This window comes from Gadus morhua, chromosome 8 (genome assembly GCF_902167405.1).
Source record: "Gadus morhua chromosome 8, gadMor3.0, whole genome shotgun sequence".
Classification (NCBI taxonomy): domain Eukaryota; kingdom Metazoa; phylum Chordata; class Actinopteri; order Gadiformes; family Gadidae; genus Gadus; species Gadus morhua.
In genome coordinates, this window is record NC_044055.1 from 2,725,637 (window position 1) to 2,742,119 (window position 16,483).

The following is a 16,483-nucleotide window of genomic DNA, read 5'->3' on the forward strand; positions in this document are numbered from 1 at the left end:
GAGATGCTCCATACTTTATTAATTTGATAACTCCCTCCAGTAGGGGCCAACACAAGCTAAGGTTCTAACTAAGACTATCAGTAAAAAGCTGTCCGTAGAAATGCATGGTACAATCTTACTATTGTCCTATTGCTTTTAATGGTTCGGTGTGAATGTTTGAGGTTGATCGATGACATTTACCCACTATGTTCTGGCTGCAGGATAGAAAGAAAGAAAATAACCAAATCCATCTCTTTGTAATCATTTAATGGCACCATTCCACAGTCCTTTTTTAATCAAGGCTCTATTTTACTTTTACACACTATAGCCAAACATGTTATACAAAAGACACACTCTTCAATTGAACAATTTACAAAGATTGCTCAGCGATATGAATGTGATCAAAAAATAACAAAAACCATTGATACAATGCAACAGTTGACTGTTATATTTTAAGCGTTAGGACATTTCAGGCTCGGACTCTTCCAACATCTTCAGCCCCTCATCCGTCTCAACTGCGCCCATCTTAGTGTTCTGCCCGGTTTGATCTTCAACAGGTTGACAAAGGACGGATAAACGCTGAAAAGGCAAAGTTATAAACATCTTACGATACTGACTCTGATCTAGGGTTGCCGCGGTATACGGTATAACCGGTGTTACCGGTGTTGAGGCCAACATCGAATACTCGAATACTAGATTTTTTTTTTTCAGTAGTAAAAAACCAATTCAGTAAAAATGAATAATATAATTATAATTAAGAAAATTTAAATGTGTAGAATAGGCCACAGTTCTGCTCTGTGCGGGAGAGAATTGGCGCGCTGAGAATTGGCGCGCTTCCTTACAAGACCGGTAACCATAGCAACGCCGGTAAACAAACCCCGCGAAGCCCAATCCCTACGTGAGCTCCCCGCGCTACGGCCATCCGGAGGCTAACAGAGCTTTTGGTCGTGATATTATGATATATAAAAATTATATTATACTATTATATATAGAACGTTATAAGACGCCGAGAATTGGCGCGCTGCCAGCCGCTGTCACCGAGTGTGAGAGGAGAGTTCTTCGTTCGTTCTTCGAGAGTCTTTCGTTGCCATGGCTGCGCGCACGGATGCTGCGGCTCGGAGCTCTCCACCCCAGTGCTTTTTTATTGTTGAATGTGTGGTTCTGTGTGTGTGAAATAACATGTGTGAGTGGGTTAAGACTTGCATACACCTGTGCAGAGTTGATGAACATTGGATTTGCGTGTGAAATCGACATTACACCGGACTTTTTATCTATTTAGTATTTTGGTAGTCATGGCGATCGCGGAGCGCACGGACGCTGCGGCTCGGAGCTCTCTACCCCAGTGTTTTACATACACCAGTGCAGAGTGGATGAACATCGGATTTGCGTGTCAAATCGACATTACACCGGATTTTCAGCAGCCTCACAACATACCGCCAGACATAGCCAGACCACCGTGCTCTGCCTGGACTGTTGTCGGGCCTGGGAGGCGACGCAGACGACGTAGGGAACGGAAGCAGAAGCGGGGATGCAGAGCGGGTCTACTAGTGAGGCTGAGGAAACAGCCCTCCAGATCCATGATCAACAAAACAGACAATTGGAGTTATTGATGGCGGAGAATCGGCACATTCGGGACTGTTGCGTGACGATAATCACGGAAACTTGGCTTCACTCGCTCGTTCCGGACGCAGCAGTACAGCTGACTAGCCGATGACTGTTCTTTGCAGACCGTTTTATCTTCCAAGAGAACTAACTGTGGTACTAGTTACTGCTGTATTTGTCCCCCCGGATGCCAACGTTAGCACGGCTGTCTCCCAGCTCCGCGAAGTGATAAGCAGACAACAGAAGGCTCATCCTGAGGGAGATTTTATTGTTGTTGGGGATTTTAATTAGGCCTGTCTAAAGAGTGTGCTTCCCAAGTTTGTGCAGTATGTCCAGGGTCCCACCAGAGGTAAAAACACATTAGATCGGCTTTACTCAAATCTTAAGAAAGCATACAGGACAATACCCCTCCCCCACCTGGGCAGGTCGGATCATATTTCGCTGCTCAGTGTCCCAGCTTACATACCCCTCAGGAGAAGAATAAAACCAGCCAAAAGAACTGTAAAAATTTGGCCCGAGGGAGCACTCAGCCAGCTACAGGACTGCTTTGACCACACCGAATGGGCTGTTTTTGATCAACTGGAGCTAAATGACCGCATTGAGTCTGTTTTGTTTTATTTTAAGACCTGCACTGACAATGTTACAGTGAACAAAAAAATCACAGTTTTCAATAATCGGAAACCATGGATGGCAGCTGAGGTGAGGACACTGCTGAAAACCTGAGACTCACCCTTCAAGGCTGGCGACAGGGACCAGTACAGGATGTCAAGAGCAAACCTGAGGAGAGGGATCAGAGCAGCCAAAGGGGACTACAAGAGGAAGGTGGAGAACCATCTGGCTGACAACCCGAGGAAAGTGTGGCAGGGTCAACAACACCTGACTAACTACAAGGGCACCCCATCGGATGTAGTAACTGCTGACACTTCGCTGGTGGAAGAGCTGAACAACTTTTTCACCCGTTTTGAAGTTCAAAAACCCCACCTTGCTCCTGCTCCTGCTCCTCCTCCTCCTCTGTCCTCCTCTGTCCTCCCAGCCCCTGAGCACCCACCAGCTTGAGCTGCAGGAACATCAGGTGAGAAGAGTCCTGAAGGCCGTAAACCCACACAAAGCAGCAGGACCAGACGGAGTAATGGGAAAAGTACTGAAGGCCTGCGCGGACCAACTGTCAGGGGTCCTAACAAGGGTATTCAACACCTCCCTGGAACAGGCTACGATCCCACCCTGCCTCAAAGCAGCCACCATTGTCCCAGTTCCAAAGAAATCCACCATAGGCAGCCTAAATGACTACAGACCAGTGGCACTAACATCCGTCGTCATGAAGTGCTTCGAGAAGCTCGTCCTCCACCACCTTAAGTCCTGCATCCCTCAAAACTTTGACCAGCATCAGTTTGATTATAAAGCACTCAGGTCGACAGCTGATGCAATCGCCACTGTCCACCACACTGCAGTGAGTCACCTGGAAGAACAGGGAAACTATGTCAGGATGCTTTTTGTTGACTTTAGTTCGGCGTTTAACACAATCTTGCCGAACATTCTCATCAGGAAGCTGACTGACCTAGATTTCCCTGCGCCAACCTGTGAATGGATTTACAGCTTCCTGACGGACCGTCCACAGACAGTAAGGATGGGGACACAAACATCTTCCACCCTCAGCACGGGCTCCCCTCAGGGCTGTGTGCTCCTTCCTGTATTCTCTTTACACGCATGACTGAGTCCCCGCCCATCACTCAAATGTCATTGTCAAATTTGCGGATGACACTAGAGTGATGGGTCTCATCTCCAACGGTGATGAGACAGCCATACAGGGAGGAAGTCCAGAGGCTCACAGCCTGGTGCTAATAGCCTTTTGCTGAACGCCAGCAAAACCAAGGAGATGATATTTGACGCAGACCTCGATAGACGGGGTCTGCGTGGAGAGGGTCTCCTCCTTCAAGTTTCTGGGGATGCAGGTCAGTAAGGACCTAACCTGGCACACCAACACGACTCTGTGGTCGGAAAGGCTCAGCAGAGGCTATTTTTTCTAAGACTGCTGAGGAAATGCCAGGTGGGGACAAAGCTGCTGCAGACCTTTTACCACTCTGCTGTTGAAAGTGTACTGTTGTATGGCATTACGGTGTGGTACGCAAACTGCACAGCCAAAGACAGGAAAACCCTGCAGGGGGTTATTAAGACGGCAGGAAAAATCATTGGCTGCCCCCTGCCCTCCCTGGAGGACATTGCCACCTCCCGGGGGCTGAATAGGGCAAAAAGAATTATGAGTGACCCATCACACCCCGGCCATGGCCTCTTCCAACTCTAAGATACAGGTCCCTTGGGAGCCGGACAAACAGGCTGAGGAATACCTTCTACCCCTGGGCAATTTGTCTATTTAAGGCCTGACCCCCCCCCCCGAATGGACATGTGAAATCCTCTACCATATTATTATTATTTTTTAAAAGACACTTATATTTTATGTCTGCGTATTTATATTTATTGTGCCTATTGCTGTTGTTTGTGTTTGTATTTTGCTTTTTGCACGGCTTTATTTTGCAGTATGGGTAGTGAGCACCACCCCAATCTCGTTGTACAAGTTTGCACAATGACAATAAAGTCTGAATCTGAATCTGAATCTGAGAGTTGACGGAGAAGAGGGCGGTTGACCTAGTTTCAAAGTTAATATCGTTTATACCGGTAATACCAGTGTTGAAACGAGCATATTACTCGGTGTGAAAATGTACACACAGTGGCAACCCTACTCTGATCCAAGCGTCTTAGAGTACCATATTAAGCGCTATATACATTTCATTTATTATTATTTATTATTATCCATGTACTGCTGAATGTGTGGTTTAATAAGAGAGCTACTATATATTGCATCCATATCCCAAAATGCATCTGTAGGTTTCCTTTACTTGGACTGTCTGATCTTAGTACGGATAACCCTCTACAGTGAGCTCTTTTTGAGTCCTTGTATTGCTTGTTTTGCAACACAGATCTGGCAACCCTGCCTTTTCATGGTCACATAAGTAATGTACGGGTGCTAATGAGATTGAGAAACCATGGTTTTTGCAATATATAAGTGGTAGAATAATACACATTACAAAATATATCAGCAAATGTTTAAGAGATTATCTATTATATGATAGGATATTATATGACTAATACAACTTTGATGTTTCAACACTAACCTGTCTCAATGGCCCTGTCCCAAGACAGATCTGCACAACGGCAAACAGTGGCACCATGAGGATAGAAGACATAGACATGACCCAGCCCAGCACGTGGGCCCAATAAGGGTAGACATATGCAGCAGAAATCTCCATTTGTTTGTAATTCAGCATGTACACAATGAAGGAACCCTGTTGAATCATGGATAACGGTTGAGAAAGGTCCATGGACATTATGCTTGACAATAATCATGTCAAATAATTATTTTTTACAGATTCGCTCAAGGATTACATCATCTGACAATGAACACTGACCCACAATCCTTCCTGCGTTTTCATAAACTGCAAACACTTTCAATAAGGGTACAATTATTAATCATAAATTATATTAGTTACAGTTAGATACAATTTCAAGTACAGTTTTCGTCTTGTAATAATTTACTAATGGTGTTCAGGTTCACTAACGGACGGTGTTCATGTTAACTAAGGCATTAATTAATACAATATTGAGTTAATCCAACAGGATTGGAGATAGTGTGCCAGTGCAACAAGAGTACCTAGAACCCAACTACGCCACAACAACCTAACCCTACGCCCCTAAGCCCTATGCTAATACTACATAATAATGATTATAACCGCATCAACTATTGTTAATTAATGTTTATACTTATTGGATAGTGTTAATCACAAATTTTGGAAAATAATTTAAAATATCCAGCCCCACCTACCAACATGTTTTCCCGGTAAAGGTCACCTCAGGGTTTACAACATCATGCTGTTGGAGCCACACCAGACCATATCCCCAAACCCTATCCACGGTAAAGCTAGAAAAGAGACGACTCACCATTGTCAACACTGGAATAAAATACTTCCAACACAGTTTAAAGTAAAAACATGGCCGTGTTCCTGTCATCTCTTCAATGATGTTGTAGAATCTTTCAGCCCCTTTATCCAGTAGATTCAAAAATTATCTTCAACAAAATGCTTTTCCAATTCAATTTGATGATGATTTGAAAGTATTATACACTCTCATGTTTTTCTTACCAAATATCCAGCCCAACACCAAACATTGACACACTGCCATAATGTCCACACATGTTCTATTACAGGCATAAAAATCTATGAGCTGAAATATGTAGATACCACCCTAGAAAATGCAACAAAAAAAAAAGGTATCACATTATGAAACGTTCAAAGGGCAATTTTCAATATTTTGGGTCATTATTTAAATAGTTGTATTACCTCAGAGGCCAAAGGCAGTTGTATCAGATAGCTTGCAATACAGATGAGAAGAACAAAGATTTCACTCCTTCCAGATCGGCGGAAGTGTTTGGGAAACAGGTCGCTGACCGAGGTGATGAAACACTCCACGGTCACAAACTGGAAACACACATAGATGACCAAAACTAGTCTGCATGCATCAACAAAAAGTCACAGACTCCCGCAACGTCAAAACCATACATGTGTGTCCACGCTGAGTAGAATAAGCATCAGGAAGAAGCAGATGGTCCAGAATTGAGGCAATGGCATCAGGGCTGTTGCTTGGGGGTATGCGATGAATGCCAAGCCAGGACCTTTGTTGGTAGAGGTGAGAGAGCCCTTTTGTTTAGGATCAAATTCAAATCGAAAAAGGAAAATAATGACGATGATCAAGTATGCTATTCTGACAAAATTTGAATGTTCGACAAAGTGTCTGTGGTAATTACAGTCCAATACTCTAACACTAGCAATGCATATGCATAAATCTAATTGTAACCTTTATTTTTTAGATGAGCTGTACGTTATTTAATTTACTTTTAGTTAAGCTTATTTTGTCAACGAATAAAAACCAAAGAAAATAAATCTTAAATTATTAAACTAAACATTATTGTTCATAGCTTTCGAATTTTGAATTTAATTGAAGTCATGCAAGACAAAATGTGCTACCTGAGTCTACCACCATGTCAACGGGAACACCTTGTCTCTCTGCCATGAATCCAAGTACGGAGAAGACAACAAATCCAGCAACAAAGCTGGTTCCACTGTTGAGCAGACACAACAGGAAGGTGTCCCTAGGGGTCACAGCAAAAACTGTTCAGAACAATCTGGACAAATATACAATCCATTACATGTTCAATTATTGTATTCAAAATATCTACTTTGATAATTGAATGATTGAATAGTTAAACAAAAATGGAAAATAGTGTAGAAGATTAAAAACTGGACTTTCTCTTACTTGTAACAATTATTGTGGATTTCATTATAGCTTCCCAAAACTGTCAATGTTCCAGAAGCCAGGCTGTAGGAGAAGAATATTTGAGATCCCGCCTCTACCCAGACCTGTGTTATCACAACAACATCAACAACAATAAACAACAAATGAAAAACGTCAGAAATGCTTGTTCAATGTGAGATATGAAATACAATGTATTTTATATTTACAAAGGATTAATTCAATATTTATGTCACTTGAACTTACAATTCGGGACGGCGCGGCTGTGTCCAGACGCCGTCAGGGTCTCTATGTTTAGACTGTGCATTTTACCTATTTTTTTTTTATATTTAATCTTTTTTACTGATGTGACTTTTAGTATGATCACATATGATCACCAAATGCTTTTAGAAATAAGGGATCAGTGCGGCATATTTTATGTTAGTACGTCTTTTGACAGCACGTCGGCGTTTCCAGCTGAGATTCTCCGACAAACTGACAAACTGACAAACTGACAAACTGACAAACTGACAAACTGACGTTCATAACAGTAATAGCGTCAAGCCCTGGAAACGGTCAAAACACAGAGGGAGAAGACGGGGGATCCGGGACAGACTGAGGAGGAAGGACGCAGGCGGAGATGGCGCACACGTGTCGCGGGACCATCAACCTGGTCACGGCGCACATCGACACTGAGGACGCCTGCAACATCGTGCTGAGCAGCGGGGGGGGGGGGGGGGGGGGGGGGGGGGGGGGCACCTAGCCTACCACCTGAAGGCCAGCACGGAGGTGGAGCGCCAGAGATGGGTCACAGCCCTAGAGCTGGCCAAGGCTAAAGCCATGATCCGCATGATGAATGACCAGTCAGCTGAGCGGACTATCAGAGCGTCCCTACCCAACGTGAAGGACATCTACCACAAGAGGGTGGAGTCGAGGGCAAAAAACATCAGGAGGGATGACACACAACCCAATGCCAGCCTCTTCACCCTGCTGCCGTCGGGTAGACGCCTACGAAGCCTTAACTCAAGGACTGAGAGACTTAAGAGAAGTTTTTATCCACAGGCAGTGAGACACTTGAATACAATTTTTTAATTCAACACCTTATTTTTAAATTTGATTTTATTTACATTTTTTATTTTATCTAAATAAATTAACTAATTTATTTTATTTTATATTTTTATTTATTTTTGCACAGTGTGGAGCATTGACCCTTTAACATTTCACTTCAATTTATTGTATGTGACAAATAAAAACACTTGAACTTGAACTTGAATTATTGTCCATCCCATCATAAGAGTGTGGTCTCTTTCTCAAAACTATCATAATTTCATTTTAAACTTTGCCATAACGATCATACTGAATGGGGAAAAAGAAACAATAGTAGTCACTGTGCAATGCACACTGTCTGTAGGCAGTACTCTACCTCAAGGACAGCCACCTGCTTTAAGTCTGGATACAGGTAGTACTTAATGCCTTCCCAAGCTCCAGGTAGAGTCACCCCTCTGATGAGGAGAACCAGCAGCATCACATAGGGGAACACTGCAGTGAAGTACACAACCTGAGACAGTAGGAGAGTGGAACAAATCTCTAATGAGTGACGGCCAAAGTCTGAATTGTATTTGATGGTTTCTTTGTTTGCCCTAAAATAACAAAGTCAAGCGAGACCTTTCCTGAAGACCTGACCCCTTTCCAGATGCTGAAGTAGCAGAAGGTCCAGCAGGCCAGAAGACACAAGGCCAGGTCCCATCGGACACTGCCCAGCTCCCCGATGCCTCCAGAGATGGACAGAGCCCGGCGTCTTGACATTTAAACATACTTACATTTAAAACAATACAAACTCTAACAGGGGTTACAAACGAATTTAACTTCTGTATCTTCTGTAATATTTACTGTTCTTCAAAGTTATACATTTGATGAACCTATACAACCATTTAACCCTGCTCTTTCTCATTAGCAGCCTCTAGTGGCTAGAGTTGTAGCAACATCTTTTCTTTCTTAACTATATCATATTTTGGGTCTCCGATTTTCCCACCGTGGTCCCTGTTTTCTGCTAGTCTCTATGGTTTCCCACGCAAGAGCGGCCTAGAGATTTACAGAGACAAATTACCAGGCAGGTTTTAGTTATTTTATGGACTAAATAGCTGCAGTAGAATAGGGACATGGTGCAGCTTTAAGCTAAATATGTTTTATTGGATCGATGCATTGGGTGTGTGTGATGTGATGATGTCAATGTTTAGGAAACACATTCACTCACTCCCAGAACTCTGTAGCCGCAGAGGTGGTGTTGGTAAAGTTTCCTACAGTCACATTAGATTGTGAATACTGCAAATCCACACAGTTTTCTGTTGACAAGGGAAAAGGGTGTTAAGTAATAATTCAAGATTACGAGAAACGGTCATCCAGGGCCACTTGCGGATTTAGCAAATTGGTGGCCCAACGCGACGATCAGCACTGTTATTCTTTTTTTTGAAGATCAAATCAATATCAATGTAACCAGCAAAACGAGTAGTGAGGCCAAACCCCCACAAACAGTCATATACTTAGAAAAACATCACAAACAGCCATATACTTAGCAAATACAAAATGCCAAGATGAATAATTTATTTTGTATGTGTGAGTGAGGTTGTCATTTGCATTGCACTTGAGATTGAACATTCCAAACATTCTACAAACAAACCTATATCTGAGAGAGAGAGAGAGAGAGAGAGAGAGAGAGAGAGAGAGAGAGAGAGAGAGAGGGAGAGAGAGAGAGAGAGAGAGAGAGAGAGAGAGAGAGAGAGAGAGAGAGAGAGAGAGAGAGAGAGAGAAAGAGAGAGAGAGAGAGAGAGAGAGAGAGAGAGAGAGAGAGAGAGAGAGAGAGAGAGAGAGAGAGGGAGGGAGAGAGAGAGAGAGTGAGAGAGAGAAAGAGAGAGATAGAGAGAGATAGAGAGAGCGAGAGAGGGAGGGAGAGAGAGAGAGGGAGAGAGAGAGAGAGAGATAGAGAGAGCGAGAGAGAGAGAGAGAGAGAGAGAGAGAGAGAGAGAGAGAGAGAGAGAGAGAGAGAGAGGGAGGGAGAGAGAGAGAGAGAGAGAGAGAGAGAGAGAGAGAGAGAGAGAGAGAGAGAGAGAGAGAGAGAGAGAGAGAGAGAGAGAGAGAGAGAGAGAGAGAGAGAGAGAGAGAGAGAGAGAGAGAGAGAGAAGATAGATTGTTCTACACATCACACGCTTCTGACACAGAGTCCACTTATTGAAGTCTTCTCACAGGTCTTCACCTAGCGCCACTTCACAGCTAGCTGCTGCTGCTGTAGCGGCATGTCCAACGCTTTGGACGTTGTTGCTCCTGTCTGTATCCCATACAGTAGCCGTAAAAAAGTGTGCCTTCTTTGGCAGAGTTGCCAAATAATAACCGGCGTCTCTTAGTTTTTTTATTTTATTTGAGTGTATTGGGTAACTTTATTTCCTAACCCTTAATATTATTTTCGTGTTTAAACTTGTCTTGCTTCGTCTCTGTTTGTGTATTAAAAAAAAGAAAAACATATATATGTTGTTGTTTTTTTGAGGTTCGTGGGGGGCCCCTCTACTATGGGGGCCCCAAGCGGACGCGCCCTATGCCTCTATGTTTAGACAGCCACTCTGCAGGGCCTCCGTGCTACTGTTCGATTTGAAATTATTTGAGCATTTTACCGCAATTCACAGCCTTGTAAAACAGGCTCTAAACAAGCAGCCCACGTTTTCCTTCAGTCGGATTGAGATCACACACCATCCTTCATTGTCAAGCCGTCTGGAGAGTTAGTTGAGACACATTTCACTGCTTGGCTCGGCCAGCTGCGCTGTCAATGTTTACTGCAGAGGGTCCAGCCCCTACTCTCAAGCTAACATGTAGATCACTGCACATCTCAGCCTTACCTGTATTCCAGCTGTTTCCACAGTGGGCCCAGGGAAGCTGGGCGCTGAAGGAGAATATCAGGTAAAGTAGGGCCCAGGCTTGGATTACAATGTAGACAAAGTCATAGAGTTTGATGATGAGCTGTCCATATCCAATACCTAAAAATAAATGTGCAGACTTCACATCAAATATTTGATTTGGAGCACAATGACACAATGACATGTACGCAAATGGAATGTCCCTGTTTTCTACCAGTTATGTTGTGGTTAATTTGCAGTTGCCTAGGGTGGTTAAGTCTTAGATAACAGATGAAGGGATGATTGTGCTTGTCAGTATCTTCGTTTTTATTAAATAAATGTGTTTTTTGCATTTCTTGGGGTGTTGTGGTAAATTAAATGTGTATCTAAACTTGATTAACGTCATAACTTTATTTTAAACCTTATCTAATCAGCTTATTATTCAAATGAACCCAGACTTTTGTCTTACCTTGTGCCAGCGGACACAGCTTCCTCCAGCAGGTGACTGCTCCTTCCTGGGTGTACTGACCAATCGCACTCTCCATCAGGAACAGGGGTAATCCACAGAGCACCGCTAACATGGTGTAAGGTACCAGGAACGCCCCTGCACACACACATGTTTGTATGTCCACATAAATACAAAAGCATACACAAATATTCAAAGATGCAAACCTATGAAATATGTCAGTAGCATGTACAAGTTATGCAATAACATTAAACTAAGACTAATCGCAGGTTGAAATACCAGTGGCTCCCCGTATGGTTTGGCCATCCAGGGGTCTGGGATACAGAGCAGGAGGTAAGTACCTTCCTCTTTGTCATACTCACTTCCCATCCAGGCGACGGTACCTCATAACTCACCTCCACCGTTCTTGTAGCAGAGGTACGGGAACCTCCAGACGTTCCCCAGACCAACCACATTGCCCGCCACGACCAGGAGGTACTCCGTCTTATTCGCCCACTTTCCTCTGGCTTTCCCATGGCTCTTCTTCGTTTTCTTGTGTTCTCTGTTCATGTTCGGCTCCCAGATCATACAGTGGAGCTCCTTCCTCTGCCAAGGGATTTTTTTCAGAATACAATTCTGCCTTCCAATTGTTTCAAATCCATGTGAATTTGGACCTTTTTACACATCCGACCCCTGCCGTACTGTAACTAGTGCTCGCCGTTATTATCCCTTTCCCATTGCTATCTAATGCTGTGATGGTGATGCTGTGAGCATCACCATCATAGCGTTGGGTTCAATGTCTCTCCCTCTCATGCTGTGTTCGCCAGGTCTCCCGACCCCAGCTTGATATTTTAGCATTTTGCATAACATTATGCCTACCTATTTAGTTACATCAGTGCATTACCGTGACTTGAGTAAAACCCATTTTAAACGTTGAGATGATGACAAGCTTCTTAGATCTAGAATCAGCATTTGTTATTCCACTGTAGTAGCCTACAGTGGCCCGGCACGGCATGTCTATAAATTATGACTCGCTTGTCTTGAGTCGATGATGCAACAACACTCAAAATTGTATTGCCTATTCAGTTTACATCAATGCCTCCCATAATATCAGAAGGATTCATTCAAGACACATTTCATATATTTTCAGACAGGCAGCAAGAGACAAAATGATGTTGCGATGATTAATTCAGCTTGAAGTTAAATATTTTGTCCTTTTTCTAATCCCAACAGCTCACTGAGAGCTGATTTATTTCATATTAGTCCTGTTTAAACATTGGACAATGTTTAACACTTATTTCCTGGAGTGGCAAACGATGTTCTTGATATTAGGAGAAAAAAAACAGTGCAGAAAGAAAACAGCAGGAGAGCAGTTTTGAAGTAGCAAACCCTAGCTAACTAACCCCTAGCTAACTAACCCCTAGCTAACCCTAACTCTACTTTGGTTTGAGGCAAATTACCAAAGAAAGTCAAAAGACGCATTTAAACCCATATGCAAGCGACGGGAAAGGGTGAGGGTTAACCCTAAACTTAACCCTAACCATAACCAATCAGAGGAGAGGCATTCTAACCAATCACAGGCGAATCAGAGGCAAAAAAGGCGGTACCTGCCCCTACCATCCTACGAAAAAAACATTTGCTCACAGGGTCCTATGTTTCCCGGTCACATACAAAGCGGGGAACATAGGACCCGGGGAACATAGATACGCTCCCCAAGCGATGCTACAGAAGCCAATTTAGGGTTAGGGTTAATAATAGCACCTGAAGGATCTGAAGGACCGAAATGCGGACCTCTTTGAGGGATTTGGAGAGGTTGGTGGAGCCTCCCTTTCAACAGCCCCCCCCGTCCCCCAATTGCGACATTTGAGATTAAATTCTCCATTAAAACTGTTGTTAGCTAAACGAAAGACGATTCCAAGGCAGGGCAAAATAAGAAGCATCTGACAAAAGGTTTTGTATTTCATAACTGTGCGCATTTAGATTGCGAATAGTTTGTGCGGAATTTGATCTGCAGAAACAATACATCATATGAAATGTGAGCCTCTGTCTGAACTCTGTGATTAAAACTATTAAATAACAAATCAAGTGCAAACTTTACTACTTCTTTTAACAACCAACGTTTGATCACATAAAACCACCATAAACAGATAATCCAGTGCTCTTCTAGACTTTATTGTCATCAAATATTTACCCAGGTGCTCATCAGATGTTGTGCTTTGGCCCTAAAAGGCTACCAACTGTTTTTATCAGGTGTGGTGAACTGGAATTTTATAAAGGAGTATAGAAGGACCTACCGCACTGTGTATCGAATCTCCTGTTGCATCCAGTCCAATTGTCTTCATAAAGACTGAAGGCTACAGGGGATGTGGACAGAGAGGAAAACTAATTTATTTTTCTCCTCTGTAAATTATCTAGCAGGATACTGCATCATGGACCGTTATGTGGCTGGATGCAATTTCTAAACTCTTGGTTCTAGTTAATGTTTGAACTTGACCCCCCCCCCCCCCCCCCACCTTGCGTAATTTGGTTGTCGTGTTTCCCAGACTTGCTGAAACGTTCAATTATTACCAGAATTTCATTCGACACCAGAGGCGTCCCTAGGTTTCTGAAACATCAACTTTATTGTGCATGCACAATTTTTCATAATGCTTTACCTAAATAAACAAAATACGCAGCTTATGATAGCTTTAAATAGCTACCTGACTGCTGTGCTGCTTATCCCCAAACATCTAAAGTTCCATTCAAGTTATTTCAGAGTAAAATTAATACAAGTGAGACAAACCTTATATATATATATATATATATATATATATATATATATAGACAAACCTTATATATATATATATATATATATATATATATATATATATATATATATATATATATATATATATATATATATATATATATAAGGTTTGTCTCACTTGTATTAATTTTACTCTGAAATAACTTGAATGGAACTTTAGATGTTTGGGGATAAGCAACACAGCAGTCAGGTAGCTATTTAAAGCTATCATAAGCTGCGTATTTTGTTTATTTAGGTAAAGCATTATGAAAAATTGTGCATATATATATATATATATATATTAGAGCTGTCAGTTAAACGCGTTATTAACGGCGTTAACGCAAACCAAATTTAACGGCGTTAAAATTTTTATCGCGCGATTAACGCAATTATTGTATAAAAAAACAAAAAAAATAATAATAATTTTGTTCAAATGACATTTGTTCAAAGCAATCGTTTAGTTGCACTATAGGTTCCTTTTTTGTATCGTCCTGTTTTGATTAGTATATGCCAATGTTGTTATCAATAAACAATCATTTGCACAAGGCAAGCCGATGCACTTCACCATGTTGATAAGAGAATTAAAATGAGAAGAATTATGGGACAAAAAAACAAGGGATATTTAGCATAGAAAAATAATTTGCGATTAATCGCGATTAATCGTGAGTTAACTATGACATTAAGGCGATTAATCACAATTAAATATTTTAATCGCTTGACAGCTCTAATATATATGGATCCAACCACCATTAGTGACTAGAATCATTTCATCACTTCTAGATCATATTCAGGGCTAATTAAATAATATCCGGGGCTTTAGCCCCGAATAAAACAGCCTAGTGACGCCACTGTATCATTTCATTATAAAATATTGTATCCAGAATTGCTTTGTGAAATCAATGCAATCCTCTGTAAATAGACAACTTATTACTATCAATTGTAAATCTTTTAAGGTAAAGTCCCGAAGAGGACAGAGGGTGAGAGCTTGCAGACCTGAAGAACTACAATTCCTCGCACAGCGTGGGCACCCTTCTTTCTCACCCCTCATCCAAGACGCTTGTATAGTTGGCCCTGGGCTGCTCAGTTGAAGGCTACAGGGAACGAGCCAGAGGGCACTTCCTGCCTGGGACTCAGGATACTAGATATTGGTGGAAAGGCTTCCCGCCCCCGCCTCATTTGGGAATGTGCTTGGTCCGTCCATCATGGACTTCATTCTCCGCAGTGACTTCAACCCCTCAGCTGTCTCGACCGGTGTCAACCCCAGCCATGGATCTTAACTTGCCCCTGGTGCTATGGTCACACAGAACTGCAGTTCCAGAGTCACCACGCTGCCCCCGCTCTAACGATCGGACCGGAGGCGCGGACCCTATTGACCTGGTGTTCGGACCTCCTCCGGGACCCGGACTGGCCAGTGAGCCTGGCCTGGACTACTTCCCACATCTATGACAGCCGAAGGCGGGCGTATGACTCCCGCTGCATGGGAGGGGACGTTGTCAAGGGGGGCCAGGTGTGGGTAAACGCTCAGGAAAGGAAGTAGGGGGTCTACCCAAAGCTCAGCGACCGGTGGCCTGGGCAATGCATAATGCTGGCCAGACTGATAGATGTCCACAGGGTGGGCGCTGGTTAGGCCTGTCGCGATATGCAATAAATCAATTAATTGCGTGATAAATTAAAATGAGCGATAATTTTTTGACGGCCGCAATAATTTCCATTCGCACTCATTTTTTTTAAATCATTGCTTTATTGGCCTAATCTGAGGAGAAATCTATGCCATAAACAGAAATATTATAGGCCTTTATTACACGGGTCTTCTCAATGCCGTGGAACGCTCCGTTCACTTGCATAGATAGTCCGGTAACTTGTCAACCCCAGCGTCTTCGTTTGCTAAGCAACGTCAACGTCTTTGAAGGACTATTTCTCTGCTGATCAACACTACGAATGCTGCTAACGAATAAATTGTAAAAAGACACACCATGTGAAGTTATTTTTTCGTCTTGGCAAGTAGCCTTGTAATAAGCGGGATGATGTATAGAACGTCGCCGGTCATTATCTCAAATAAGCCCCTTCAGGGTGAAGCAATTCACCTCCGCTGCGCGTCGGTCGCCTGTCCGCCCTGTCGGGGCTTATTTTCCCGATAGTGACCGGCGTTCTATATATATTTATATATATTATATATATTTAGCAGGGTAGACCTAAGTAACAAATGTCGGGTTGAAATCGGGCTCCGGCTCATAATTACAGGGCACAACGAGTAAACCCCCTCGTCAAGTGTCAGTAGCCGCGTTGAAATGATCACATCTGTTCCGCATAGATTTCTATGCGGAACAGAAAATGGTCATGTATACGCCTCATTCGGAATACAATTATCTGTTCGGCATAGATTCTATGCCGAATAGAAGAGGTGGTGTAGTCCGTTTTAATCGCCATGTATGCACTTATTCCGAATAGATTGGG

General features: G+C 42.8%; 1 protein-coding gene across 6 annotated transcripts; it reads right to left on the reverse strand.

Moving 5' to 3' along the window:
- Positions 1–229: 229 nt before the first annotated feature.
- LOC115548899 (sodium- and chloride-dependent GABA transporter 3) lies at positions 230–15,505 on the reverse strand. Of its 6 annotated transcripts, none has more exons than XM_030363807.1 (16): positions 15,071–15,207; positions 13,539–13,598; positions 11,661–11,850; positions 11,269–11,403; positions 10,803–10,940; positions 9,173–9,260; positions 8,584–8,716; positions 8,342–8,476; positions 6,943–7,046; positions 6,654–6,778; positions 6,189–6,301; positions 5,970–6,107; positions 5,772–5,874; positions 5,572–5,672; positions 4,749–4,919; positions 230–558 (listed from the first exon to the last, which is right to left on the reverse strand). In XM_030363807.1, exons 2-16 carry the CDS (start codon positions 13,584–13,586, stop codon positions 439–441), a joined length of 1,842 nt encoding a protein of 613 aa, XP_030219667.1. In that variant the 5' UTR covers positions 13,587–13,598; positions 15,071–15,207; the 3' UTR covers positions 230–438. The 6 variants fall into 6 exon arrangements, with proteins under 6 accessions (XP_030219667.1, XP_030219668.1, XP_030219670.1 ...); XM_030363808.1 differs by having other exon boundaries at positions 15,023–15,079; XM_030363810.1 differs by lacking the exon at positions 13,539–13,598 and having other exon boundaries at positions 15,071–15,505.
- Positions 15,506–16,483: the final 978 nt, after the last annotated feature.

What these genes read in the sequence shown, in the direction of transcription:
- LOC115548899 (XM_030363807.1), bottom strand. Translation starts at nt 13,586, where the DNA reads ATGAAGACAATTGGACTGGATGCAACAGGAGATTCGATACACAGTGCG. An exon ending in TACTCAGCGTGGACACACAT is followed by an intron (nt 6,108 to 6,188) that starts GTATGGTTTTGA and finishes GTGTGTTTCCAG; the next exon opens with TTTGTGACCGTGGAGTGTTT. An exon ending in AACTGCCTTTGGCCTCTGAG is followed by an intron (nt 5,875 to 5,969) that starts GTAATACAACTA and finishes TGCATTTTCTAG; the next exon opens with GGTGGTATCTACATATTTCA.